At 36.5% G+C, this 27,849-nt stretch overlaps 3 protein-coding genes across 4 annotated transcripts; all 3 read right to left on the bottom strand.

Annotated features, from left to right (window-relative positions):
• Positions 1-6,670: 6,670 nt before the first annotated feature.
• LOC108993235 (lys-63-specific deubiquitinase BRCC36-like) lies at positions 6,671-15,578 on the bottom strand. Of its 2 annotated transcripts, none has more exons than XM_018968076.2 (10): positions 15,271-15,577; positions 13,376-13,501; positions 12,929-13,016; positions 12,584-12,669; positions 12,288-12,503; positions 9,784-9,968; positions 7,911-8,069; positions 7,728-7,808; positions 7,590-7,644; positions 6,671-7,153 (listed from the first exon to the last, which is right to left on the bottom strand). In XM_018968076.2, the coding sequence occupies exons 1-10, from the start codon at positions 15,379-15,381 to the stop codon at positions 6,944-6,946; spliced, it is 1,317 nt and encodes a 438-aa protein (XP_018823621.2). In that variant the 5' UTR covers positions 15,382-15,577; the 3' UTR covers positions 6,671-6,943. The 2 variants fall into 2 exon arrangements, with proteins under 2 accessions (XP_018823621.2, XP_018823623.2); XM_018968078.2 differs by having other exon boundaries at positions 7,051-7,153; positions 7,552-7,644; positions 15,271-15,578.
• Positions 15,579-17,339: 1,761 nt separating this feature from the next.
• LOC108993037 (WD repeat-containing protein 43-like) lies at positions 17,340-21,551 on the bottom strand. The gene is made up of 6 exons (XM_018967801.2): positions 21,439-21,551; positions 21,021-21,301; positions 20,854-20,936; positions 18,089-18,200; positions 17,712-17,786; positions 17,340-17,631 (listed from the first exon to the last, which is right to left on the bottom strand). Exons 1-6 carry the CDS (start codon positions 21,464-21,466, stop codon positions 17,443-17,445), a joined length of 768 nt encoding a protein of 255 aa, XP_018823346.2. The 5' UTR covers positions 21,467-21,551; the 3' UTR covers positions 17,340-17,442.
• A 758-nt stretch (positions 21,552-22,309) lies between these two features.
• LOC108993192 (periodic tryptophan protein 2) lies at positions 22,310-27,693 on the bottom strand. Its single transcript, XM_018968009.2, has 7 exons — positions 26,400-27,693; positions 25,883-26,134; positions 25,694-25,786; positions 25,014-25,385; positions 23,726-24,070; positions 23,167-23,394; positions 22,310-23,069 (listed from the first exon to the last, which is right to left on the bottom strand). The coding sequence occupies exons 1-7, from the start codon at positions 27,609-27,611 to the stop codon at positions 22,899-22,901; spliced, it is 2,673 nt and encodes an 890-aa protein (XP_018823554.2). The 5' UTR covers positions 27,612-27,693; the 3' UTR covers positions 22,310-22,898.
• Between the last annotated feature and the right edge of the window lie 156 nt (positions 27,694-27,849).

The following is a 27,849-nucleotide window of genomic DNA, read 5'->3' as shown; positions in this document are numbered from 1 at the left end:
TGATGATTGGTTACTATATGTTATTGACAGAACATGCATGGGATTGTTGAATAATCATGAGGGCTTGCAAGATTTCCTCCGTTTTTCCTTCTATTTTGGTTTTGGTTCATACATATATGTATGCATGTGTGTGTGTGTTATTATAAGCATGTCTTATCCATCTCTACGTGAGGTGGTTGCAAAAGGGTTTCTTTCCTTTGTTTATAATGTGATATCCTCTTCGTCTTCATCGTCGTTTTCTTTCTGTTTTCTTATCATGTGTATCATTGTTATATGGAGGAAATGAAAAGGCTAGAACGTCTTTTGGTGTTATTTAACTATAATAAAGCTAATTGGAGTAGGTTTTTGTCTGCAATTTTTCTAGCCTGTCCCCCCAACCCCGGTTCATGCATGCTGCAAATTTATTACGTTCTTTCTGTCTATCCTGTTAAATTTCCCCCGTCTTGTAGCACTTCCTGTAATTCAAACAGATCTTCTTGGTGTAAGAGGCAAAAAAAAAAAAAAAAACTCAAATAGAATATTATGGACTAATTTCCTTTCTAGCTAAAACTTTTATTAGTAAATTAATGATTTGTTATTTTATCACAATATTGTTAATCTATATATACAGTCCCTTGATCTTGTTTATAATTGTTGGTATTTGATTTAGTGAAGAAGAAAAGAAGAGAACTAAAGATGCGAAGGAATGTGCTCTGTATATTAAAATCTTCCAACGTACAGTGTGGTCAGTAGCTCTATATATATTATATAGTAAGTACAGTAGGGCAAATAAAAAGAATAAGGCAAAAAATGAATAAAGAATCTTTTTAACAAACTATACAGAAAATGCTAATAGAATGCTTAGCATCCTTTACTTCTAAAATTATCTGGTGGTTGCATGGTTGGCTGATTATTTGGATGACTCGTGGCAGCTTGCTGTGATGAAGTGGCTTGCATGGTGTGCTGTTGTTGTGATGACTGTATTGCTTAATTTAATAATAATTGAGAAGGGCCCGGAAGGAATGACCACGTTGCACCCATTAATGATCAGTTGTTCAAAGCAGATAACGACCCGAGTGTTTTTGGGTACTAAGAATATTAGCGTTGGATTGATTATTTTATTTTTTAAATTTTGATTAATATGTAATTTTTTTACTTTTAACTAATTATTTAAAATTTAAAGTTTATATTAGATTAGTCATCACACTTTTTATAATAATAAAATATTATTTTTATTATTTTTATTTTATTTTTATAATTTTTAATAACTTCCAACAAATCATGTTCATTTTTATTTTCACAATCTAACAATCTATAATATAATAATCTCATATGTATATAGATGGTAAAATCTTATATGAATAAAAATCTCATATTTATTATATAATAATCTTAAAAAATACTTTTAGATTTGCTATAATTCTTTTCATATTTAAAAAGAAAAATAAATTTACTGTAGCTTATAGTTTGGATAAAAATAATTTAACTAATTTAATATGGAGTAAATATAAATGATATTTACTAAATTTAAATATGAAAAGATATTTGGTTAATCCAATACCAATATTCTAAAACTGTTCAAAATTAATCTTCAAATAGTCAACTTTAAAGTACAGAGCCAACTCCAAAAAGAAATCAGAAAGGAAATTACGTCTTCAACACAACAAAAAAAAAAAAAAAAATGGTAGCGTGCTCGAGGCATTTATTGCCTTCAAAATTCAACTGTCAGCATTGCATGTAATGAAGGCAAAAAAAAATTGAACCAAATCCTCTAGTACGTACTGGAGTTTCTTAATTTATCCCAGGAAACGATGGAAGGATCGCTATTTCCCACCATCCTCTCGGAGTATATATCTTGATCCCCAGATACATCAGACTGGAGAAAAATATGTAAAAGCAAATAAACATCCAATATAAATTAAATGCAAAGAATATGAACAGGTGGCTGGGAATGGAATAGAAAAACACCCTACTCTTCTCGTTCAACATATACAGACACAAACAAGCACTCTCAAGTCAAGAATATTCAAACCTCAATTGGAAGCTCGATCGCCACCAACTAGCTGTTCAAACTTCAATATATATAGCAAATTAAAGCACTTGGCTCTCTTTCATTCTTTGTTTCTGAAGCACTATAATGTGAATTCTATTATGATGGAGTAGCAAGCTGTCTTTGAGGTTTCATTTGACCATCTTTTTCTTTTCTTATTTCCTTCTCCCACTACTACTACTACTGGCTGCTATTCCTCTCTCTCTCTCTCTCTCCCCTTGTCCAAAGGAAGAAATGAGGAAAATCTGGCTTCCATTCTCTTGGAGAATGGTAAAGGATGGCCGCGGCAAACTGTAAAGAAAGAAAAAAGAGAACTGAGCTGATCTAACTGATTCGCCTCGTGAATCGTTTAATTCCATGCATGAACCACGACCAACTCAATTTGTCGCTCCCAATCTCCTTTGTGTGCGTGTGTTGCATTTGTTTTTGTTTTATTTTTCAAGATATAGAATGATGCATGCTTCGTGTTTTCTGAAAAGAGAAAAATTGCTGTGTCTGTAAACAGTCATGTACCGTACCATTCCTTCTTTGTTTTGAATAAGATACTAAATATTATATATTCTTAAAAATAAATCTACAATAATGTTATAAATAAATAAATCTACAATTAATGAATAATCACCCCCGATTACAATTTAATGAAATAAATCTACAATTAAGTCGAGTTGAAATGTCTTAAATATTAATACTTGTCATTAAAATCACTAATTAAAGTTTATACTAGGTAACCAACCATATTTGTATTAATTAATTCCATGTTAATTATATATTGACCTCTTTTTTCTCATTTAAGTTGATTTTTTTTTCTGTTTTTATTGCAATTAAACATTTATTTTAAAATACTTTGTTTTTTACGAAGATAAACATGAGTACTCTGAGCCAAAAGGGTTAATTTTTTTTTTATTAATTTAGTTTTCCTGCAGTGGGATAAGATGGGTGCGGAGCTATTGGGGTGGGCAAAGTAATTAATTAACGTGATTAAAGCATATATAAAATAATAGCTTTGTCAATCAGAGACAAAATTTCCTTGTCCAAAAAGTAGGCTGCATTTACAACACCAATCCTGCTGACTGGCGGGGTAATTTCGTAAATTTGAAGAGAAGCTAATTAAGGATTCTAGAGGCTGCACTTCGTCTTTCCCGCTCAGTGCACGAACCAAGAAGGCAAGAACGATACCCAGCCCCTTCTCATCTCCGCCATCGGCACGGCTCCGCACCGGCACGTCTCTGCCACTGGCATGTCTGGGCACGACTCTCTCGCCACCAGCACGTCTGGGCACCTCGGATTCGGGTTTCGTAGCCATCAAAACGAGGCATTTGACAATATCTTGTGTAACATCCCCGATAACCATCTCTGACTTTTTCTCTTTTGTGGTCCCTTGCCATGTGATTCCCTGAGGTCTCACTTTCACCGAAAGTTATTAGCTTCCCGAAACCAAGCAGATGCATGACTTGGATCATCTGAATCAACTTCAGCAGGTGCACTGGCCATTGAAGTTACCATGTGAATTGGTGCTGAAAGACTTAAATTGTTTGAGGAAGACATACTGGCAGCTATAACAAATTAGTAAGACATACTGGCAGCTATAAAAAATTTATACCATTCATTATGCATGAGAGAGAGAGAGGTCCAGTTACAAAGGAGGCTCATCTACAAGATCTTTTGCATCTTTCAACCACTTGTTTACGAAATCATATTCATGAAAATGATAGAAGCACCAGCAATGAAACTAGAAGTTAATACAAAACAATTAATTGCATTACTTATTATCTAACACTTGCTCAAGGCTTAGGGAATAACTTTTTTTTAATAAATTTAATCACGAAGTATGTTTGAATAAATTTAAATCCGTCATTATAATTACAAGGGTGAGTAAAATTATATTTCACATATTTTCTTAGTGATGTTTGAGCTTAGAAGCCTAGTCAACTAACTAGGCTCGACATTTTTTTGTCCTGGATGGTTGAAATCATCTTTCTATCTCGTGGCTATGAGAATTTTGTGACTCTCTTTCTCATTTCATCATACATCTTATGTGCAATCTGTTTACCCATCGCAACAACCATCTCTCATTTCCATATCATTTATTTATTACAACACAAGAGGGAGGAGAGCAGATTCATAACCATCCTCATACCCGAACATCCTAATCAACCTAAATTTATTGCAGAATCACACACAGAGGAGAGAGAGAGAGAGAGAGAGGAGAGCAGATGGAGTGGGTTTGCTTTCCGTCACGGGATGGAGGAAAGCAGATTTAGTGAGAACTGCTTTCTGGCGTCTCCGTTCGCGGATGAACTGAGGGTGAGGGGGGAACTACGGAAAGGACAACTTCAACTTCAACTTCAACGAGGGAGGAATTTCGGGAATGAGAGCTTCAACACACCGTTTCAACAAGTCTGTAATTTCGTCTCCTGGGCACAATAATCCAATCCGCACCGTTTCATTAAATCCCCTTACATGTCATCAGGGGTGCGCAAGGGGTGCACCAATTTGACTACGTTTAGATTTTTCCTTACAACATATATATATATATATATAATAATGGGTTGTCATGCTAAGTTCTAAGCATTTCCTTCACGACTGTAATGCCGCATTGTTCTCCATATTGGTTGTAATCTGCGTTTCTCATTTTGTTCATTTTTTATCTACTCGGACTGATCAAGATTTTAATGAACTTTTTCTTTTGTTTTTCTTTTTATGAAGCATGAAATTGAATTTTGAATAAGTACCTGAAATCATAGAGAATGAATGCCAAAATAGGTGAGTAAATTATTAAATTTGTGGGTTAGATTCTAATTTTCATGTATTTTTCATGTTTGTTAGTTTGGTGAATTGAAATTCCACTTGTGAAATTGTCATGTTTGGTACTCCTTTAAAGTTTGCGAAGACGGCCATGTTAGCTCTAAAATTACTCGAGGAAGTGGGGTGAAAACGATACTCTGTGTTGGGAGCACTTTCGAAGATCAAGAGAGTATGTGCAGATTGTCTCGCGGAAAGAGACACAGGGGAATGAGTGAGTAAATGCAAGACGGAGGAAGAAGAAGAGAGCGTGAGCAGAGATCTGTACGAGTGCTGGGCTGAATGAAACGTAAAACGCGCGTTTGATTCAAGAGTAATTCTACTCTTAGGCCGGTTTATTCACCAACACCACACACTAGTGATGTGGCAAACCGGTTTCTTAAAAACGGTCTAATAATCTCTCTCTCCCTTCCTTGCCTAATCCATCTTCTTCTCCCTCCCTCTGCGAACCCCTCTCCCCCCTCTCTATGAAGAATCCCTCTCTCCCTCTCAAAATCGGAGTTCAGTCACTCAAGAGAGAAAAAGAGCCCCAAGTTTTCATTGCTTAGAAAAGACGTGGAAGAATCGATTGGTTCAGGCCTTACCCAGAAAAGAACACCACTGAAACTATTAGCATAAAGTTTTCATCTTTATCACGCTTAGAGCTTTTTACTTAAAATGAAGCAATGGGAACAGAGAAATGAGCACGCTTTACCATTTGTGAGCCTCTGTGCATAATAAATCTCAATTCAATGGCATTGAAAAGAAAAGAAGCTTCTCTGTGTTTTGGGGCTCTCCTCTGTTTTTAGGCTTCTGCATATGGATTACTTTCCGAAAGGTGTAAACTTTCTTTTCCAAATAGAAGCTTTCCTTTGCTCAATTCGACTTTATACTAAAGTAAGTTCAGCTATTGACAACTGGGTCTTTATTTCTTTCTGCTCTTCCTGTTGTTCTTTTTTTTTTTTTTTTTGAAATCCTTCTTGCTATTCTTGATGACTGATGAAAGATGTATATTTCGTTTCTTCGAAAAAAGTATGGAAAAGCTATCAAAGAACAGGTTTGTATACTTTTAAGATAGAAGAGGGAGAGAACTCGATCGGACTTGAAGCAAAATAAATAAAAATCTTGCTATCTTCTAAAACAAATAGACAGGCTCTAGAGAGGGAGAGATAAAGGGATATGGAAGAGAGAGAGACATGTGTTAAGCAAAAGGAAGAAGACTGGAAGATATTAAAACAAAAACAAATCCAAAAAGGCAAGGAATAGAAAAGGAGGGGGATTAAGTCTGAAGTTCCTCGAGAGAATAGAAAAGGAATAGTGATTAATTATTTCAAAAAAATAAAAACAAAAACAAAAATAAGCCAGCTCAGCCTTGGTGTGTGGAACAAAAAAAAAAAAAAGTGCCACGTCAAGTGTGTGGTGTAAGTAAACAGTAACTGATGAGTAATTTTAAGAGTTATTTGAATAATGAGATAAAATGATTTTATATGAAAATTAAATAAAATATTATTCGAATACTATTTTTTAATATTATTATTATTTTAAGATTAAAAAAATTAAATTATTTATTATATTTTATGTATAAATTTAAAAAAATTATAATAATAAAATGAAATAGATTGAGAATATTTCTCAGTCAAAACGACTCCTTACTCTTCTCAAAATAATAAATTCAAGAGTTGATAAATACCAAGATTTTAAAATTCCACAAGAAGAGTAATGCTAAATGTTTTCTTAGGGCACAAGTCTTGAAAAAAAAGTAAAATTTATTATTAAAAATTAAATTTTCTTTTTATGTGAATTTTAAATTTACTAATTTAAAAAAAAAATGAGTACACAATTAGATTTACACACCTATACTAGACAAATCATTTCACTTAACTGTGTCTGCTTCAACTTCACACTAAACTATACGTGCAAACATCACAGAAAGCTTTCCCCCATTCAGCATCCTACTTTTCAAAGTGCATTTTGAATCCTGAATGCTCAACAGGAAAAAAGAAAAGAAAAGGGCCACATTCCATAAACTATTCAGTTTTGCAAATCTCGTACATCTGCTTTGAAGTTCATAACATAAAATTAAACACTCCAATACAACATGCAGCATTGAGAAGACTCCGTGTTTTTGGAATTTCACCGAGACCCTTTCCGCCTCTGGCTACCAGGACTAGCAACAGTCATCATGCTAACCGGTTCGGCTGAACTATACGAGTTGGTGTGACCATACACAGCATTTCCTCGAAGGCCATGACTTGGAACTTGGCGAGATGATCCCAAACTTGAATCACCTCCTCTGATACACTCGGCCGCTAACCTCTTGGCTTCGTTGATGAGCATTTCTAACTGTTTAAGCAAGCCATGTATTTCGGTAAACAGACTTGAAATAGGAACTATAATACTAGGGTAATAAGTAAACAGAAGGATATATTAACATGATTCCTCGTGCCCTGAAGCACCAAAAGGATGGGAACCACCGTGCTTTGTGTCATCAAATATGTGCAACTTGCAAATACCCGGACCATATGTCAGCTAAGCAAGGGAACTAGTTTTGGTAGAATGGATAAATAAGGATCACTGCTTGAAAGAGGATTCACATAGCGATGAAGATTGAAACTTTCAAATGCTTCAAGCTCAAAACAGTATTTCATATCAATTCTAATTCCCCCTATTTTTTTTGTATATCAGTTATCCTAATTCCTTTGAAATTAAAAAACTTCATGAGATCAACAAAGCATCCTTACTCTCTATAGAAAGCATCGATTTTAGTTCTGTTATGTACCCGAATTTCATTCTCCTTCAAGCGGTCCTGGAGAGCATTTACGGCAGGACTTAAACTGCAACAAACTCAAAAGAGAGTGAGTATCAACCAAAAGCCAAGCACTAACAATAGCAAATGAGGTGGGAATTTAATTCTGACCAATATTCCATTAATTTGCACAGGGAAGCCTGATAAGTTGAGGTGTGATGTATGAAAGTAAGAGGATGAACTTTCCCGCCCCTACGTAAAAATTAAGCAAATTTGAACGCATGGCAAATGATTAGCAAAAACATGAAGAAATTGCGGGTCATGATAATAAGTTGAAGCATATCACTTGATCACCTTATATTTTGCAATATGGCTTGGTTATATGCAGCCCGCTCCTCTTCATACAGCACATGTTGCAAGTCCGTAAATGACATTAAAGGTGAATCAAGCTTGATAAGGGATGACGTTGGCAAAACATGAAGAGGAATTTCTTTCCTGGCATACTCCGCACCACTGCCAAAAGAAAAAAAAAAGTAATTCAGGATTTAAGGCGCCCTTTACAAACCCCAGTTATACTGGATACACTAGACTAACAAGCAAATGATTATGAAATAAAACACACGTTTTCCAAGGTAAGAAAGATGATGAAACTCGAGTACAATAAAACAAGCGAAAGAAGGTTAGACGGGTGTCAGAACAGACCAATCCACAATTTGCAATAGAACATACACTTGCTTTAACCCCCACCCTCCACCTCCAAAAAAAGAAAAAATAGAACAAAAGTATTCTTAAAAAAATAAAAACAACAAAAATATTAAGACCCCTCCATGTTCAACTTTGCATCTCAACTGCCCTCAATGGATGATGATGCGCATCCAAATTTTGCTGATTACAAGGAATAATCCATTAAAAAGGAGACATTTGTAACTTATCAAGGAGACATTTGTAGAAACCTTACGAGTACATGATAGTAAAAAGTATTAATAAAGCATCAGAAACAAAGAAAGACCAGTGGCAAGCAGGACAAACACTTTCATGATAAAATAATGGGAAGCTAGAACTTATCGATATTGCAAAAAGCATTGGTCAAAGCATTACCTGAGAGCATTGAAATCTTTGGTGTTTCAACCATTTCATTTTCCAGTAATGCAGTAAATTAAAATCACCAATATTATTTATGTATTCCTGATGGTATCTATTGGTGTTGCATGTGTAGGAATGGGGGCAAATCTGTAGATCATCTTCTACAACACTGTGAGGTAGCTCGAGGGTTATAGAACGAGGTATTTAGTAGATTAGACTTGGGTTGGGTCATGCCTGAGACAGTAGTGGCGATGCTGGCTAGTTGGACAGATCTAAGAGGCAATCAACAGATCAAGGCAGTTTGGAAAATGCTTCCTATTTGCATCATGTGGTGTGTGTGGCAGGAGTGCAATGAACGGACATTCAAGGACAAAGAGAGATCGATGGAGGAACTAAAAGCTTTCTGTTTTAGAACTCTTTGTACTTGGGCTGTAGCCATTAATTTTAATGGTCAAGATTTCCATAACTTCCTTGTATCCTTTGCTCCTACGTAGTTAGGGCATCCATTGTACTGAACATGGCTTTGCCCATTCTTTATTAATATACTTTTACTTATAAAAAAAAAAGTTAAATTTAAAATTCAGCTAGTATCTTATCCCTTTAATACTTTATGGAAATTCAAAACACTGTTTTTACAGCGACAATTCTTGTGCCATTTGCCATTGCAGCTGTTGGTAACTTCAATTGGTTTTATATCCTAATAATTATAAGTTAAATTTCCAAAAGCATTTCAAGGGAATGAATCAGCAGAAACCTGGAGTTGAACTATACATTAAACCACGGGATAATGGACTAGGATGCCTGATTCCCATCATTAAACCAGTTATTTTTCATAGAAGGAAATTCAGGCCTCCAACCCAGGCTAATGTGGGCCATCAATGGTTTATTCACTTGGTGCGAAGAGTGTGGCTGTAACAGATTCAAAAATATGAAAACCACCAGCAACGCAAGAAGAAGTAGCACAATATAATAATGATTGGAAAAAAAACAAACTTCTCATCTAACATGGGTAAATATTGTACATCACACGGATGAGTTTCCAAATAGACAAATATTGTAATTCTTTATGATAGCAGATATAAACACCAGTACTTGATGAGAAAATAGAAAGATACCAAGTGATCAAGTACATAGTCATTTATACCTCATGTCCAAATTTGAACGGTGCATTGCTTCTTGCATACTTTCTGACATATCCATGGGGTCTATATCAACAATGATTTTGTCTGAACTATCAGCACGATAGTTTCCTCCCATCCTTTCCCTCCCTATATACTTGGCATCTGAATCAGCAAAGGAAACCCCCAACTCTGCAGACCTTCCACCACCCTAGCCAATGAAAAATAATTACACATTTCATACAATGGCAATTGTAGAAACTGTTTTGTCCACCAACCTATCCAATCCTACATGATTATATATTGCATCTTGCATATAGTGACAACTGCAAAAACCATTATCCTTACACGTAAAACACAAAAACTAGATACATTCTGCACACACTCACTCAAATTTCACCCTAGTACAACAAACCAAGACCATCATCTGGTCAATCCCAACGTAAATGAATTCAGTCTAATCAAAAATGTATTTTAAAATATATTTCCTTCATTTTCCTCGATGGAGTAAAATCACTTTTGAGCTAAAAGTAACCAAATCGTACAAAACAGTAAAACATTCTTACAGCGAATAATACTGCATGGTATAGGACGACAGTAACTGAATTAGGTGGCAAAGATCATGAAAGGAATGGAAACATTTCCAAACTTTGCTATTTCCATATAATAGTTCATATGGTAAGCAGTTAAAACTTCTCAAATATGTGATGGGATCCTTTTGTTCACTAGTCAACTAGCACGCAAGTGGACAACGTTGGTATGAGAAGCAATCTCTTGCAAAAACATATTTTTTAAAGATTATTTATGTTCCAATTTTGTTTATAGGTGATAGAAGGGAACGGGAACAGGGATGGTCATCCATTAAAAGAAGGTTCAAATCACCATAAGAGAACAGTAACTTTCAGTGTAGATGAAAATTTTCTTCTATGGACTGTGATTCATATCAATATTCCAAATTAGACTGTGATTCATATCAATACTACAAAAACCACACAAAGAAATCATAACTCAACCATTATTCGGAACTTACCCGAAGTGGATATGTGCATCCCTGTTTGTTTAGGAACCCATTTTTGCCTTCTTAGGAAAAATAAAAAATAACCCAGCTCTCCCATCCATCAATTAAGCACGCTTAGGTCAATTGTAATAGATTTTGATGGGTTGAATATTCACAACTTCCTTGTAACAGCTGTTAATCATGCCTAGGTGTTGCGCTTGTATATGTCCTGTGTACTTGGGCTATGCCTACCTTTTTCATCAATAAAATTATTGTTTATCGATTAAAAAAAACAGTTGAACATATAGATTGAGCATTAGGAATTTACTAGATAAGTAGGCCATCAGGTGTCTGCAGAAGGGCATAAAACTCAGTTTTAAACTTCAAACTAACAGACAACAACTTTTCAGAAATTGAGGAACTAGATATTATCCACACTAGGGGCTGTGCAGAAAATCGTAGAACCCGATTCGCCCGATAGATCCGATCCAACCCGTCTGAAAAACATGGTTTGAAATAGTTTGCAGGTCGAACCCGCTAAATGTCAAAACGATCCGACTATTTATTTTCTTTCACACGATTCTTCTTCGTCTTATTCTTCTTCTTTTCTGCACAGCCCTAAAACCAAACCTCACCAATCAGGAGCAAAGCCCCGACACCGCAACCAAAGAAAGAATTCAATTTCTTTTCCTTTTCCTGATTTTCCCAACAACCAAACAGATGTTGGAAAATTAAAATAACTCGCTATCACAACTCAACTTGCCGAGAAATTCTCAAACGAAACTCTCCTTTCCTTTGCATTAAAATCCACAACGCCAGCCGAAGAAAACGTCTTTTCATTTTCATCGCTCACTGCAGTGAAATAACTGCGGGATCTTGATTACTCTCCCGCCCTAATCACCATAACAAGAAAGATTGCATGTGGGTTTTTTTATTGGATTTTCTGTCACTGAATGAACGCCTGTAATTCGTCAGCACGAGGTGTAGAAGTCAAAGAAGTTGTATTCTTCACCGCCTCAGCCAACCTAACCTCCACTATAGCCTGCATGCAGAATTTATGAAGCTACAGAAGTGCAAATCCCGAGGCTACTTTCATTGTGGTGTTGCCAATATGCTCCAGTAAGGTCGATCCACATGCCCCTTCGGCCATGTACGCAGTTGAATTTAAAAGTAATAATTCTCTTTCTAAAAATGAATTTTACGAAATTGACAGGTTGCTTCAGACTTTGAGAAGAAACGGGTCGACCCAACTATGGTTGGGTCGAATCGGATTGCGATGTTCTGAAAAGCAGGCCGGGTCAGGTCCAAACACAGCCCGGGTTGCTCGGGTTGCAGGCCTAATCCACACGATATATAACTGTCACAAATAAAGATTAAAACTCTAACCAAGAACCCTTTTTTTCTCCAAATACTCATCCACACAGAACAATGTAAGCATGAAGCAACGCCTATGGTTTTCCTTTCTGCCATGTTTAAAGCTTCACTGGCCAGATCAAGAAATATGTAATCACTTTGATTAAAAGGTGTGTATACCTTATTAGCTCCAGCAGTTATTGAATCGCCACAGTCTTGTTCAGAGCTCTCTATCACTGCAGAGCCAGATCTTGTAGATGCATCTTCTGAGGAACTTAAAGATGATTCAACATCTATAATTGAACTTTTATTTACCACAGATAGAGATATAGGTCTTGACGCATGATTCTGCTTCCTATCTGAGGATTGGAAAGCAATTACTTGGATTCTTCCAACCTAAAATCACCCCAAGTAAGAATGGCAAAAGAGCAAATTTACAAGGCTACTTCCCGAATACCCTTGCATTTAACACATACCTTGTGTACATCTTCACTAAAACAGGAAAATATCAGCCCGATAAACCCAGAGTCTAAAAGTTGATACATTGCCTGAGTTCGCACATCTGAAAAAAGTTCAAAGCATTTTTTTAGTCAAACCTTCCTTGAATATATATCATCCTTTATCACTTTCACTTTTCATGATAATTGCATATGGAACCAAAAGATCATCTTTATGTACATATTAAAAGGACAGATAAGCCTAAAGCACTATATCAATTAGTAAAGTGAGATTCAAAGGTGAAAAATTCACATCGAATACAACAATATTGGAACATATAACAGAAAATAAACCAAGAAAAATAGTAGATTGTCAATGCATACCAACGTGGGAAGGAAGAACTGTAATATGAGGATGAGAATGATACCACCCAATTACTCTTGTTATTCTTCCAGTAAACGTGGTCATTCTGTTTTCTCAAGTTAATTTCACAACATCACATGAAAGATGAACACCATTCCCTTAGCATAAACAGAAACAATATTCTAAAAAAAATCCATTCTAGAAAATTATATTTGTTTGATTAACCAGGAAAATTTAATTTAGCAAAAGAATTACTGAAAAATGGAAGCGGAGCTCAGTTGGTGAAATACAATGTTATTTCTAAAAGTTTTATATACATATATATATATATATATATATATCCAAAAGTTGCACATCATGAATTAAAGGTCATAATCTTGTGATCATGGTAAAAGCAATAGCTACTTTCATTGATAACGATATCCCCAGTGAAAACAACAAATACTATAAAGAAGAATCAAGGATATCTCGGCCTGAGCTGATGCAGCAGCCAACTGCTCAGGATTAGTCTCCACACGGTCCTTTCGGCGGTCAGATCGTGTTTGAGGTGATGCTCCCCAAATCAGTGCAGTTACACTCCCATCCTTAGAGTACTGAAATCCCCAACATCAGAATTCAAATCATCGCAACTATAAAAGCTAAAAAAATAAAAATAAGGAAAGAAAAAAAAAGCTTAACAAACCCATAGTATGAGAAATACATCTCTAACAAATAACAGTCTCAGTTCCCTCCAAGTAAGAATTCCAAACACCCAGATTTATCAACCAAGTGTCGGACTTTCTCCAAAACATACACTTCTCATATTTTAACATAGACATTGTGCCAGATGCAAAATTCAAGAGTAAGATTTGGTTAATGGTAATGCATACAGTAATCCTGTATCTGGCATAGTTTTTTTTTTTTTTCTGTTTTGTGAGAGTCTGTGGCATATTTCAAGATCTAGAAATATTTGGGGATCCATCCAAGTCAACAGGCCCAAGCATTGAAGAAGTTCCACTAAAGTTTTCTCCAAACTTGGGGCAAACCATGCAACAGCAAATCTAACACGTGAGGCAGGTTATTTTTTTTTTATAAGTAATAAATTATTTCATTGATATGAAGATAGGCATAGCCCAGGTACACTGGAAGTATACATGTGAATACACCTATTTAAGAACTAGAAACAATTACAAGGAAATCATGGAAGCTGAGACCATTCAAATCTAAAGCAATGGCCCACAAAAACAAAGTCTTCCAGAAAAAACTCCTAACATGTGAGGCAGGTTATTGCTAGAGCTTGATATCCATAATCTTGATATTGAGCTGGCAGGGCAAGCAGAGTCTGGCAGCACAGGGAGGCACCATCAATGCACCACAATGGATTGCAACGTGTACACAAATCTTAGGGTCCTAACCCATTATCTTAAAGGAAACATTTAAGTACAAAAACAGATTCTTTATCAATGAGACCTGGGAATTTGGCATCTAAATATAGAGTTGGGATTGAGATCCAGGATCTCAAATTTTGACTAGCCCATATATGAACCAGAGTATCCTATCTAATATTCAATCACAGATCCAAAGTGCTTCAAAATTGGAGCAACCACATCATGCATATTTCATGAGTATAGAAGAGCAACCCAAACACTCAGCCACCTAGCAAGAAAGTATCAGCAACAATTGGTTTAATTAGGGAACAGCTCATGATGTTCATATAGACCTACTATATGCCTCTCATCTAGCTACCATATAGCTTGGTAAGTTCATGAGATAAAATTTGACGGCAAACTGTACTCACCTTCTATTATATGCGATGCTTGTTCTCGTAGATAGGAACATCAATGTATGGATGTTTGTGGAGCAAAGATCCACGTTCTTCAAAGGCTTTCGCCAAGATTTCTTTTTTATAGGTTCTTAGCTATAAAAAAAATCTCTTACCCATAAAAAAAAATTGGCCAAAGTAAAAAAGCAACCAACCAAAAGCTTTAAACACAAATAGTCATTCACATTGCCAGTCAAGAACACTGATCATTTACGAACAGTAAAATCAACTCTATGCAAGCGCCAACTTTAAATTCTCAATCTGGACATCATTTCTAATTACGGCCAAAGTTCCAAAACCACATTTTTCATGCAGATACATAAAAGCAGCATGTACTAAGCATCTAAATCCCAGTGCAACGATAGCCCAGAGAGAAGATAATGAATGACTAGAATTACAAAAAACCATATAGAAACAGCCCAAATCCGACATATTCCAACTATTCAAGCTCCACTCCAAGTACAAGCACCAAACCCACCAAGCAATCTTAAGTCTTGCTGAAGATAAAACAAAAACGTAAAAAGAAAAAAAAAAATCGGAAATGGGAAACAAAGACTGAACCTCAATATCACCGAGAAGAAGCCCCATGATCTCTTCGGTTTCTGTGGACAATGCATGCGTCATACATGTTAACCACACATCTTCCGACATTTTCACACATGTTAAAGACATGATTTCCTCTCTGTCTCTCTAAATCTTGGAGGAAGATAGAGAGATGGGAAGGACTCGCAGGATGTTCCTTCGAGACCTAAGGCACGCCTACTACTTGTACTATGGCACCATTGGGGGGTAGCTTTGGGGCAAAAGGATCACTACGACGTGAATATTTGGTGCAGTCAGCCAGTAACTTTACTATTATTATGGTACCTACTTTTATCCGCTCCGTAAATTCTGCCGAGATACCCGCACGGTCTGGAATGTAACTAACATCAACTCAATTTTATCATCTCATCGTTTTAATTTTTTATATAAAATATAATAAATAATTTAATTTTTTAAAATTTTAAAATAATAATAATATTAAAAAATAATATTTTATTTAATTTATCTAAAACTATATCAACTAATTTCTACATCCAAACAATAATATTTCAATAGATTAGCTAAATATAAAATAAATGTGCTTTTTAGCTATGCTACACCACTTCTAATAATCGTTAGTTTTTTTTTTTTATATTTTTTTAATATATTTAAATATTTAAAAAAAATATATTAATACATTTAAAATTAATTTCTTAACTATTAAATTAAAAAAAAATTATCAAATAAAAAAAAATTGAGCAGTAAAACTTAAAAGGTAAAATAACTTTTTCTAAAACTAAAATCAAATTTAATGTATACCGTAGCACCACCAAATTTTTATTTTATAATTTCTTTTATAACTGTCCATCTTCTGGAGACCTCTATTTGTCGTTGCTTTTGTGCATGCTTTTATTCCTTTTTACTTTTGTATTTTAAGTAGTTTTTCTTGTATATGATATGGCGAATATTTATGTAACGTATGCTTGTTATCTGCTCTATTGTAAATGCACCTATTGTAAATCTGCTATTTAAATTAATTTACCTTCCAAAATTTTCTCAATTTATACAGAGCACGCTATCTTGCATCAAGTGCCCATATTTTGATGAATTATGCAATACATGTCCACTAACCAATTAAATAAATTAGAATATGACTATTAATTAATATATAATAGATACAATAGTAAAATATGATAAAATTAAAAAAATTAAATATTTTGTAAATTAATATTATTTTATTATCATATAATAAAAAAATGAATAATTTAATATGAAAATTTAATGTGAATAAAATAACTTAAACCAAAATTCACTTTAACTAATATTTATAGTTAAAAGTGAAGTTTAACTTTAACTAATCCATTTATAGTGCTCTAATCTACATAATCGTGAAATGTTCTCACACGTGTGAGCTTTTTACACGTAAACACACAAAGTCGGTGGACTTCCGACAACTTCCATCTCCTAGTTTGAGAAATAAAACAAAATTGATGGTTTGCAACACACTATTTATTATATAAAAATTTTATGTTATAAGATCCCTTGTAATTATAAAAAAATTAAAATATTAAATATACAAACTCCACACATTCACTTTTTAAAAAAATCGAACTCATTATTAAAAAAGAAATACTTTAGACACAAAAGAATTACACAACAGTAAATCTATAAACTGATATGACTTGATATGGTATGTCAGATTGTAAAATTAATTTTTTGGCAAATTTAACGGATCTCATGAAACCACATCAATTTATGAATTTATTTTGTGTATATGACAGTTCTCTTTTTATTTATAATTATCATGGATGACAGTAAATATTATGTTATCCACAAAATTTCTAAATTGCATAACTCTTTTAGGGAACTTTCTGTTTCTTTCTGTTCTTCTGCGGCGAAGCTTGATTCATCTATTGTCGAGGTAGTCTCAAAACTCCCATATTGTGTGGTTTCTTTGTCTTGCATGTGCTCACTGATATTAGTCTTGGTTCCAAATCCAATAATTCGGGCTGCGGGCTGGTTTCAGACGGGAGTAGTGTCTCCTTTCAACTTCCATAACAGATGGATGTTTGCTCGCCAAACTGTTAACATACATGAAGGCTGCATACTGAGGTTAATAAATTATATCACTTCCATTTCTAAAACAATATTGCAATCCGAATGCACAGTGGACCCAACTTCAAAAATACAACAAATTAGCCTAAATCTGCATCAATCAGTCATGCCATCAATTACTTCAATGTCACTAACACCATCAAATGCTTCATCTGATGCTTCCTCATCTTTGCTGTCTTGATCGGTTTCCATGGCTTCCTCAGATTCCTCTTCATCGCTTTCATCCTCATCCTCATAAACTACTGGCACTGTTGTGCCATTCTCCTCTACTTCCTCATCCACAACCTGCTCAAGAGGTTTGCATAAGGTGTATACAAGAAACACACAGAACTCCATATCACAATTTTTACCAGGAAGATACTCACCCCCGTATAAAGGATGTCCAAGCAACTGTGTAGTTGAATAGCTGATTCAAAAGTCGAGACCCTTGACTCAATGAGCTGCACGTATACAAGCCAACATAAGAGTATCAAAATTAAACACTACAGAACATTGCATTGACTACCGGAAAAGGGTTTATTTAAGGTGTATTTGATCAATATCCCAAATGTCAAGGAAATACAGGCCACATTTCCAAAGTCAAGAAAAATGTTGATTTTCAATTACAGATATGCTTTTGAAATCTCGCATCGGAAATAATTTATGTGAAGATATGCAACATGCATGGAATCGAGGTGTTGTATGCATTTTGTAGTATGTTCACTGAAAATGTTTCCATAATGAAATAAGCATTTACTTTTACCTGAAACAGAGAATTCAGTGCGAGTAAAGAAGATTCCTCGGACATTATACTACTTGCATGTTGAAGTAGTACACCTTTTAGCCATGGAAGTGAACATGCCAAAATTGCACCCCTGTAGTGGAAATACAACATAAAAATTCATTAAGCACACTTACTGATAGAGATTTAAACACAAGCATGGACAGGAATTCCTAAACACCAGCAAAAAAAAAAAAAAGCAGAAACGAACATAAAAATGGGATTCACGTCAAGTAGAGATCTACACGGTTTTAATCAATTAGATTCATGATGTAGGTAAGACCTTAGACTTTCATATTCTCACAAAAGAACTAACATAGTTTTTTTTTTATATAAGTAAATAAGTATCTTTATTGAATAGAATGAAACTAGGCAAAGCCCAAGTACACAGAAAGTATACAAAGTGAGACACCTAATTACATTCTAGTAAGCTGTAAAGAAGATAGAAACTCATGGACATTTCCACCCTTCAATACAATAGCAGAAAACCACTGTAAAAGAGAGAATATAAAAAAATTCCAGATTTCCCCCACTTCACGCTCCTTGTTGTTAAAACACCTATCATTCCTTTCCGACCATAGACACTACATTAAGCACAAAGGTATCATTCGCCACATTGCTGCCAGTTGAGCGCTATTATGCCTCCTGTTCCAGCACGCTAGTTGTTCCACCACACTCTTAGGCATGACCCAACTCAGCCCAGCTCTATTAAGGATACCATCCCATAACTCCCCAGCCACCTCACAATGTAAAAGCAAATTATCTATCAATTCTCCATTCCTTTTACACATGTAACACCACTTAGTGACCACCATACCCCACTTCCTTAAATTATCAACCGTCAAAATCTTCCCAATTGCAGCTGTCCAGGTGAAAAATGCAACTTTAGAAGGCACTAAGACCTTCCAAATACTCCTCCACGGAAAGAATGCGGGCTGCTGGTCTGTCAAAGCCTTGTAAAATGATTTAACAGTAAACTTTTTTCTCCCGGTGTGAATCCACAACATACAGTCACCCTCATTTCCTCCTAACTTTGCTGAATACAAGTAGCTTTAAAAATCTGCCATCTCGTCAAGTTCCCAATCCTGAGCATTTCTAGTAAAAGTGACATTCCAAGTTACCGTCCCATTGGCACGATACAACAAATCTAAAACTGCAGCTTGTTGGTTTCCAGACAAAACAGAAACTGACATAGTTGACACTACATATACAGGAACTAGTTGAACTTTTGTTTAACTCAAGAAGTTGGAAAAAATAAATTGAAGTAGACAGTTGATAATTCAATCAGGGTGTAAAATGGTTTTACGTGCCTAAAGCTGAATTAGTAATACTTGGTCACTGTGTAGCATTTTGCCAACAGAGAAAACCAGAAAACCCAATATAAGAAATGATAGGGAAATTTACAACAACAACGACTGGGTTTGAAACCAACCGGGTCTTGTAACTTACCAATCAAAATAGTCCGTTCTCCATTATTTCCTCATTCACAACATCAACACCTTAAACAAACAGTGAGATAGAGAGAGAGAGAAGAACACCAATTTCGAAAACAGTTCGTCTAGGTACAGGCGATTTGGCAGACGAATCCGCATACGAAGCTGATGTGGCCTGCTGCTGTCAGTGCTTTTTTTATTTTAAAAAAAAAACGCGAAGAGATGAGAAGAAGAACACCATCGGCTTCCCAGATCCATTTTCTTCTCTCCTTCGTCTCCCCTCCCCAAAATCCCATCTTTCTTTTCTTTTCTTTAATTTCTTTTTTTCCATTCTCTTTTCATGCCCTTGAATAAAATAGACAACTCATGATCCACTGCTCCCCTATAAGAAACCAGTATATATGCATCCTTTTCTGAAATAAAACTCTCTCCCTCTCTCAGTTCACTGTCCTCAGATTATTCTAGCTTTAAGAAGCAAAATCCTAGAACTAGAAACAGGAAGCTTGAGTACAAGATCGCAGAAGCAAAGAAATACAACATCATCACAATTTCCTAGGAAAAAAGCTACTGTTGCTCTAAGATCCAAGAAAAACCAAACAAAAACCCAAAAGAGATCCATGGACTCAATCCCAGAATTAATGGAGAGTTCCAACTCCGACAACACTAGCATCAATGATTCTATTACCATCAATAACAGCTTAACCGCCGCAAGCTCTTCTTCAACAGCTTCTGCTCCTAGCAGCCACTACGAAAACCAGAAGCACCGGGACTGGAACACCTTTGGCCAATACCTGAAGAACCACCATCCTCCTCTTTCCCTCCCGAGATGCAGCGGTGCCCACATTCTTGAATTCCTCCGGTAGAGCATAAATTAGTCGGTAGTACTAGTTTTTTCCCAAAAGCTTAAACTAATTAATATTAAGGGTTCAGAGTTCTATAGAAAGGTTACGCAATTTATAAATTGCAACAGGTACCTTGACGAATTTGGGAAGACAGGTGCACACTCCAATCACCCCCGCTGTAATGGGGTGCGTGCAAGGGGAGTGGGCAAAATCGACTTACTTTCGATTTTTCCTTTCGAAAAATAAAAGCACTGAGAACATTATTTCTGACGAGATTTAGCCTCTCTACATCCACTCACATTCTCAACAATGCAATAAGATTCGAAACCAACGAAAAAGGTAACCATAATTCAATTCAGTGTCACCCATAGCAGACTTCGTTAATAAATTCCATCTACTTAAATTGGCCAAACACATATGACATATGTACCCGGAACTATGCCAAAATAATAATAATAATAAAAAGAGTTACCTTGACTGAATAATCGATACAAGAGACTGCAAAAGCTTGAGAACATCCGCCGGATTCAGCGACGAAACTGACTTCGCAATAACCTACACAAACACCAAACATATTTGAAATCCGAGCTCTTGCTTACTTGAGCAAACACAAAGCTGCAGAGAAATAGCAAAACCGACCTTCTCGTCTCCGTTGTACAAGCAACCCAACAAAAGCGCACGGTCGTCGGCGCGTAATGCCTGCTTAAGCAGCACTTGAACCGAGTCTGCACTTGGAGGCTGCGCGAGCAGAGAAGAAGAGGGCTCAGACCGTTTCTCTCCGCTCTCGTGATCATCGGTCTCTGAACCATCACTCTTGGATTGATCATTCTCTATCAGATTCAAACTCGCGAGCTTCTCACCCATGGTGGGCTCATTAGGGTCCTCGTCAACAAGCACTCCACCCACCGCCTCTCCACGAACTGCATAGAACCAGATAATCCCAATGAAACTACGAGGTTTTGGGGTTAACGCATGAAAAAAAAAATTGTTTTTCCTTGAATTACAATGTATATATATTATGGAGTCGATTTGGCGGAGAGATAAAGCGAGTTCTTACAGCTCTTATTCTTCTTCATTGCTGGCATGGGATTTGTATACGGGGAATCACTCTTCTTCCGTTATCTTTCCTTTTGTAAGGGTTTTGAATTCGGACGTTCCGAAGGGTTTTAGATTTCGGGAGGGACTTTATATTTTTTTTACTTGTGTATATATAATACTGTGGCCCATAGAAGAGGCCATAAATCGTGGGCCTGAACAAACGATCCACAATCACTGGGCTTCTCCGCCAAGTTCTCTATAAAAAGAGAAGTTATTATTTTGATTTTGATTTTCTTCAATTATGTTTATTTAAATGATTAATTTATAAATTCGTTTAAAAGGTGTTATATCAATCAATGCAATAGAAAATAATAATAATTAAGAAATTATCCTTATTTAATTATTTCAAATATCATGAATAGGATTCGTTTTCCCCCTTTCTTTAGAGAGAAATTTGAAAGAACATTTTTACCCTTTATTTATTTATTTATTTATTTTTTATGATTCGGGAAGGGAAGTTTGAACCCAAGACCACCTCCTCCATTTTGGAGGTTTGGGTGTTATGTCATCAGACCAGACCATATGCCTTTGGCATTCCCTTTATTGTTTTAAGAGTCTTGTTAATCGTAATATTCCACACATAATGATCACATAACATAAATTATTTTTCATAAATCCACAGTTATTAATACAGTGCACAAACTCGCTTAAACTGTCTTGTATTTTATTGTTTGGTCGATAAACTCAGTTCATATACTGAGGTTTTGAGTTTTGTGCTAGTGAAATAAATATATTTGAATTATTGAGAAGATTGTGAAACAAATATAAATGAGGAGCAGGCTGCAGCAGCCCTTGATCTCTGTTCATTTATAGAGAAAAATACTGCCATCTTGTACTCTTTGCAAACGTTGTACTGACATGTAATTAGAATGTTGGCAAAGCTCATCCCATACCTGGTCAATCTAAGGACAGTGAGGCAAGGACATGTGTCCCATAACAAGACACAAAAAACACGTCCCTCATCAAACCCAAGCCAAGTTCATGTAATAACCCTATCTATGTAGTCCTGTAGTTGACATTCGCTACATTGGCCATAAAAGAATTCCATTCATTCTGAATGTCTCAGCGGCCAACTCAGGTTTAAGAACAATTATCCATATATGAAAAAAAATAATAGACTAAAAAGAGAAGTACCCAAAATAATCGATTCCATCAAAGTTCCCATCTACTCCACAACAAAATCTTTTCTATGATGCCATATTGTGTTGCCTATCCTATACAATCAGATAGACAACTTGAACTGATGCCGCCACTCATTCATCCATAAAGAACAGCAGATTTAGGTACCTGACTGAATGACTTTACAATGAACGCACTGGATTGCTTGCAGACTCCGGCTTCTCGAGGGCTGCAGCATGAAATTCCATGCCTGGCGGGAAGGTTTGAGCTGAAGAGTGCCCACAATGATAACGTGCCTATTCATTTCGTGGTGCTTGTGGAGCATAAATATCGAAGCATATATTCATTGGAAGAACATGTATCCGCCAAATCCTGATGTATTCTGGTGATTGCTTTCTGCAAGGACTTTAAAGCAGGAAGCAGATTTCTAGAATTCTGTTGAATAGAGTTGCCATGGGCTTTGCATAGCTCCTGCCACACAAATCAATCACAATCATCAAATGAGATCTAGAAACCCATCTACTGTGAACAGAAAAAGTTTGAAATAGTGAAGTTAAGAGGAATGTACCTGACACCATCGAAGTATGAACTCCAAATGCGGGCAGCTTTCTACTAGATCCGCAATTGCTTCTATTAGCCTCTGCAAATATCTGTAAGGGATTGATGAGGCAACAGCTGGTATATCTACTGGACTGACAGCAAAAATGCACTTTTTTATTAGAGCATCCTCATTTAGACGAAGGCTAAGAATTAAAGCTGTATTTGGATTATCTTCATTTAGTGCTGCATCAACTGCCTGTATAACAACGTAACAACACAAAAGGAAGAAACAGAAGAAGAATATAAATCAGCACTAAGCAGACAAAAAGTACTGTTACTAAACAGAGATGGGGCAATAGTTCCATCAAACAGAAAAGGAAAACCCTGCCATTAAAAGGAGATGGAAAAATACTGCTACTTCCAAATGATATAGACATGTTAATAGCTAGTGTGCCTTAATGTGATTTAAATTCTGTTTCAAATAATATTTGGAAAACAGAGAGATAATTATGGCATCAAGAACTCATTTTCTCTTGATCTTCATATCTTTATTAGAAGCATAAGTTACAGGTTTATAAAGGTGATACCTCCGGGGTAACATCTATGTCAAGGTCTGCAGGATCAAAGATGAAGGATTCATCAATTGAATAAACTAACACACCCTCTGCCGTTGCTGCAGCAAAGCTCCGCCCAGTGGGTGCAATTCTCAGGCATTTTGTACGAACAACAGGCCTTCCACGGTTGGCCCCAGTTCCAGGTAAATCATAATCTAACTTTGCTCGGATTTGTTTGTCAACACCTTCTTCTGTGTCACTCGCATCATCATCAATTAGTTCCAAAGGGCCATCTGCTGTCATATTCTTTGAGTTTAAGAGGTCGAGAACTCCATCCAGAGAGAGATTACAGGTTGTTTGAAATCGTCGCAGCAACACCTGTGCAGTTTAGATGCAAAAGCATGTAAGAATATTCAATTCAATATACCTAGATCTTGGACGCTGACAGACCCAAGACATTATTACAAAGTCATACATATCTTATAATATATATTCCACCGTACGTTTCTATTTTTGGTAGTAAACTATAGGTTTATAATTATGTATTAAACGTTGAATGCTCATCTTTACTGTCTTCTCAAGAAAACTGTATTTTGCCAAAATTATTTCAAATGTATCATTAGCATAAATATTTTATAAATGTTGATCCTGTTTGACATTATAGGTGACAGTCAAGCCCACTTAACAAAAAGATTACGAACCAAATAAGGAGGCACAGAAATAAATTATTGTGAATAATGCACAATATCAAAATTGGTATTATCATTCTACCATATATAACGTTTTCTTATCCAAAAAAACTGGTATCAGAACATGTATTTTAAGTTTTTTTTCTAAAATAAAGATTTAAGAACATAGTCTATGATTTATAGGCAATTAAGCACGGCCTTCAAAAGCACTTGGCGAGAAAAAAAAATGCATGTCTTCAAAAGCCCTTGTAAGGGAGAACAGGTATGTGTAAAATAGAATTGAATGTTATAAAGAAGTGAGATCAGGACCATATGGTATAATTCTTTCACATCAATTTTTGTCATTTTCAATATACTTGACCCTTGAAAACTTGATCAGTTATTAGAAAATGAAATCTCTTGCACACAGCTATGTGTCTAGTTTTCTATTTGCACCACAAATGATAAGAGGTGGTGAAAACTCTTTATCATATGCACAGAAGGCAATTTTCAGATCCTAAAATCAATGAAATCATGAAAACAGTCAAGAAAAATTACCAGACAAAATGCATAAAAAAACTAAGAAACAAAAGAATAGATTCACTATAAAAAGAATTCGTCATGCGTGTACAAAAAAATGTATACAAACTAACCTGATCTGCAATGTCATACATACAGATGAATTTGCTACGCCCAGCAGCAAAGATATAACTCCCATCAGCAGAGTAACATAAGGTTGTGAAGTACTTTCCTGAAGTTGAATTAGCTGCAGATCTACGATCCTTCTGAAGACGACCACTAGAAATATCTCTACGGCCTTCAATGGTGTACATTAACAAGCCATCGATTGGGTCCCAGAAATGAATCTGTCCATCTAATGTGCTGCAAGCCAATTGCCTTCCATCTGGACGATAAACCAACGTAAGAACATCGTGTGTATGAGGAAATGTCTCAACAGCACCTTTCCCTTCGAAAACATCCCACAACCGAACAGTTCTGTCCCATGATGAAGAAGCTAAGATTTCCTATATGTGAAAACCAAACACCTCATAAAGTGCCCTATTGAGTTCAGACGAAAACCAAAATCTGCAACTAACAAACCAAAGTGTTATACTACACTTTGGTTAAATATATTCTCAAAAACTCTTCAAATTTATTTTTATTTATCAAAAAATAAATTCTCCAAAATGAACATAAGAGAGGGGAATTTTGTTGGTAAATAAAATTCCTGTAAAAACCAACTTTAAAATAACAATAATCAATTTCTGATAAAACGGAAAAGCAGGAACCTGTCATTAGTGCAGAAAAATGATCAAGAGGCAGGTCAACTCACATTTGTAGGTGAAAACATCAGTCCATGAACAGGTCCTTCATGACCACTAAGAATATCCAACAAACGACCCGTCTTCATTGACCAAACAAAGATCTAACATGGCATTGAAACAATTTCAGGAAATATGAGGTGGAAAATCAAGAGAGAGTGTTGATTGTTAACAATCCATCAGAAATGGGAGAAAAATACCTCAAATGAATCTAGAGTTCCAGCACAAATCACTTCACCACTTTGATCAGCCGCAAGAGAAACAAATTGCCGAGATGAAGGGGTAGTGAATGTCCTAAAATTTCGATAACGGAACAAATCCCATGCACGAACAGTCCCATCCAGAGATGCACTTAAGAGGCAATGATTACTGGCCATAAAATGGAGAGCAGTGACAGCATTAGTGTGCTCTGAGAATGTTACAAAGCAAAAGCCTGATGAAACAGTCCACACCTGTACAAAGCAAACACTACATATTTTACATGAGTTCAACTACAGACTTCATAGGATAAAAGGAAACTAAAAAACTAACACTCAGCAAATAATCATTTTGTTTGGGGGTCAATAGCCATTAGTATACAAAATCTTCTCTTGGGGTTTTTAATAGAAAATATGCAAAATCATAGAATACAAACTGCATTTGAGCAAAAACTTTACATCAACCACGTAACCGTTTGTTTGAAAACATAAAAAGGTAACATTTCACGTATTGATTTACCTTGACTTTGTTATCATCCGCTCCGGTAGCCAAAAGCTGGGAATCAGGAGAATAAGCCACGCAAGTCACATCATAGTAATGCCCCTGCTGCTTCAACACATAACTCTCCGACCGCCACTCCCACACCAGCAACTGCCCTAGCTTCGCACACCCGAACGTCAACCAATTCCCTGCCTCGTTAAACACTGCCGTGGTGATCTTCTCCCTAGATATCGACAGCAAGTGAATACAAACGAAATCCGGCAACCGATACAACCCGAAAACCCCATTTGAGAAACCCACCACCATCATATCGAGGCCACGGTGATAATCACAGGCTGTTAACTTCGCTGGGGCCTGGTTAAAACAATCCTTCCTCAATAAACTCCATTTCCCTCCACTCAAATACCCACCATTCTCCTCCAAATTACCATCCTTAGCATCTTCAGAACCCTTCCTCTTCTTCGTCTTCACCACATTCCCACTCTCCATTTCCCTCTCCGGCGTCCCCGGCGAGTCCGGCTCCCAACTCCCACCTGCCGATTCGTGTAATGTACCCTCAACGCCACTCCACTCCCAGCTGAACATGTAACAATCCCTCGTAATCGTATAAACCATATTAACTCTGTTGGTCTTCTTATCGATTCCCAAAAATGTACCGACTACCGTGTCTCTATGACCCAGAAACAAAAACGGCTTCATTTTTAGAACACCGATTTTGTTGACCGAAAACAGCCTCGCCGTCAAGTCTTTCGACCCGGCGAGTATGTACATCGAGTCGGGGCTCCAATTCAACGCCGTGACCTTGTCGTCAAAATCGGCAAATGTTCGGATCAGCTCAAAGGGGAAGAACTCCTTCTTGAAGCCCGGGGAGCGCCAGATCTGGAGGAGTTTACCGGTAGCGACTGCGATGCGGGACCCGCAGGGACTGAAGGCGAGGGCATTCACTGGATGCTTGAAGGAGATGCGGTGGAGGACAACGTGCCGGTGGAGGTTGATGAGGAGGCAGCGGTTGTTGCCGTCAACGGTGAGGAGGAAAACGCCGTCTGGGGAGACGGCAAGACGGCAGATGTCGGAGGAAGATTGGACGGGGAGGGTTACCGTTTGGGACTTTACGAGGTCAGTGACAGTGACTCGGTTACCCACCGGTGAGATGAGCAGGTTGTTGCTTGTGATCGCCACGTTGCCTCCTCGGTAGGGGGCTCCCAGGAGGTTTTGGAACCGGTAGTTCATCGCTCGCTTGTTAGGGCTGCGTCGGCGCTAAGGAAGAAGACAGGAACTGGTTACTGAAGTCAAGTGAAGAAGGGAGGCTTGAAGCAGTTCAAAAAAGGCTTGAACGACGTCGTGGAAGTCAGGGACTTGAAGAACAAGACGCACCGTATTGCTGGATGTTTTTATTAGCTGTAAATGGGTGCTACGCACCGTTTCAATTGTCTTTATTATGGGGTCTGTAAACGCAGCGTTTGGAATT

The sequence above is a fragment of the Juglans regia genome, chromosome 12 (assembly GCF_001411555.2).
Source record: "Juglans regia cultivar Chandler chromosome 12, Walnut 2.0, whole genome shotgun sequence".
NCBI classification, from domain to species: Eukaryota; Viridiplantae; Streptophyta; class Magnoliopsida; order Fagales; family Juglandaceae; genus Juglans; species Juglans regia.
This window is presented reverse-complemented; position numbering and strand designations above follow the sequence as displayed.

Excerpts from the sequence above, each read along its gene's own strand:
- LOC108993235 (XM_018968076.2), bottom strand. The coding sequence starts at position 15,381 with ATGTCTTTAACATGTGTGAAAATGTCGGAAGATGTGTGGTTAACATGT. Across the intron at positions 9,969-12,287 it reads TAACTGCTGGAGCTAATAAG|GGTGGTGGAAGGTCTGCAGA; the intron begins GTATACACACCT and ends TTCATTGGCTAG. Across the intron at positions 7,645-7,727 it reads TGCAAATTAATGGAATATTG|TTTAAGTCCTGCCGTAAATG; the intron begins GTCAGAATTAAA and ends AGTTTGTTGCAG.
- LOC108993037 (XM_018967801.2), bottom strand. The coding sequence starts at position 21,466 with ATGCCAGCAATGAAGAAGAATAAGAGCT. Across the intron at positions 20,937-21,020 it reads TGTACAACGGAGACGAGAAG|GTTATTGCGAAGTCAGTTTC; the intron begins GTCGGTTTTGCT and ends GTGTTTGTGTAG. Across the intron at positions 18,201-20,853 it reads GTATCGATTATTCAGTCAAG|GGGTGCAATTTTGGCATGTT; the intron begins GTAACTCTTTTT and ends TTTCCACTACAG.
- LOC108993192 (XM_018968009.2), bottom strand. The coding sequence starts at position 27,611 with ATGAACTACCGGTTCCAAAACCTCCTGGGAGCCCCCTACCGAGGAGGC. Across the intron at positions 25,787-25,882 it reads GAACTCTAGATTCATTTGAG|ATCTTTGTTTGGTCAATGAA; the intron begins GTATTTTTCTCC and ends ATGCCATGTTAG. Across the intron at positions 23,070-23,166 it reads TCATACTTCGATGGTGTCAG|GAGCTATGCAAAGCCCATGG; the intron begins GTACATTCCTCT and ends TTTGTGTGGCAG.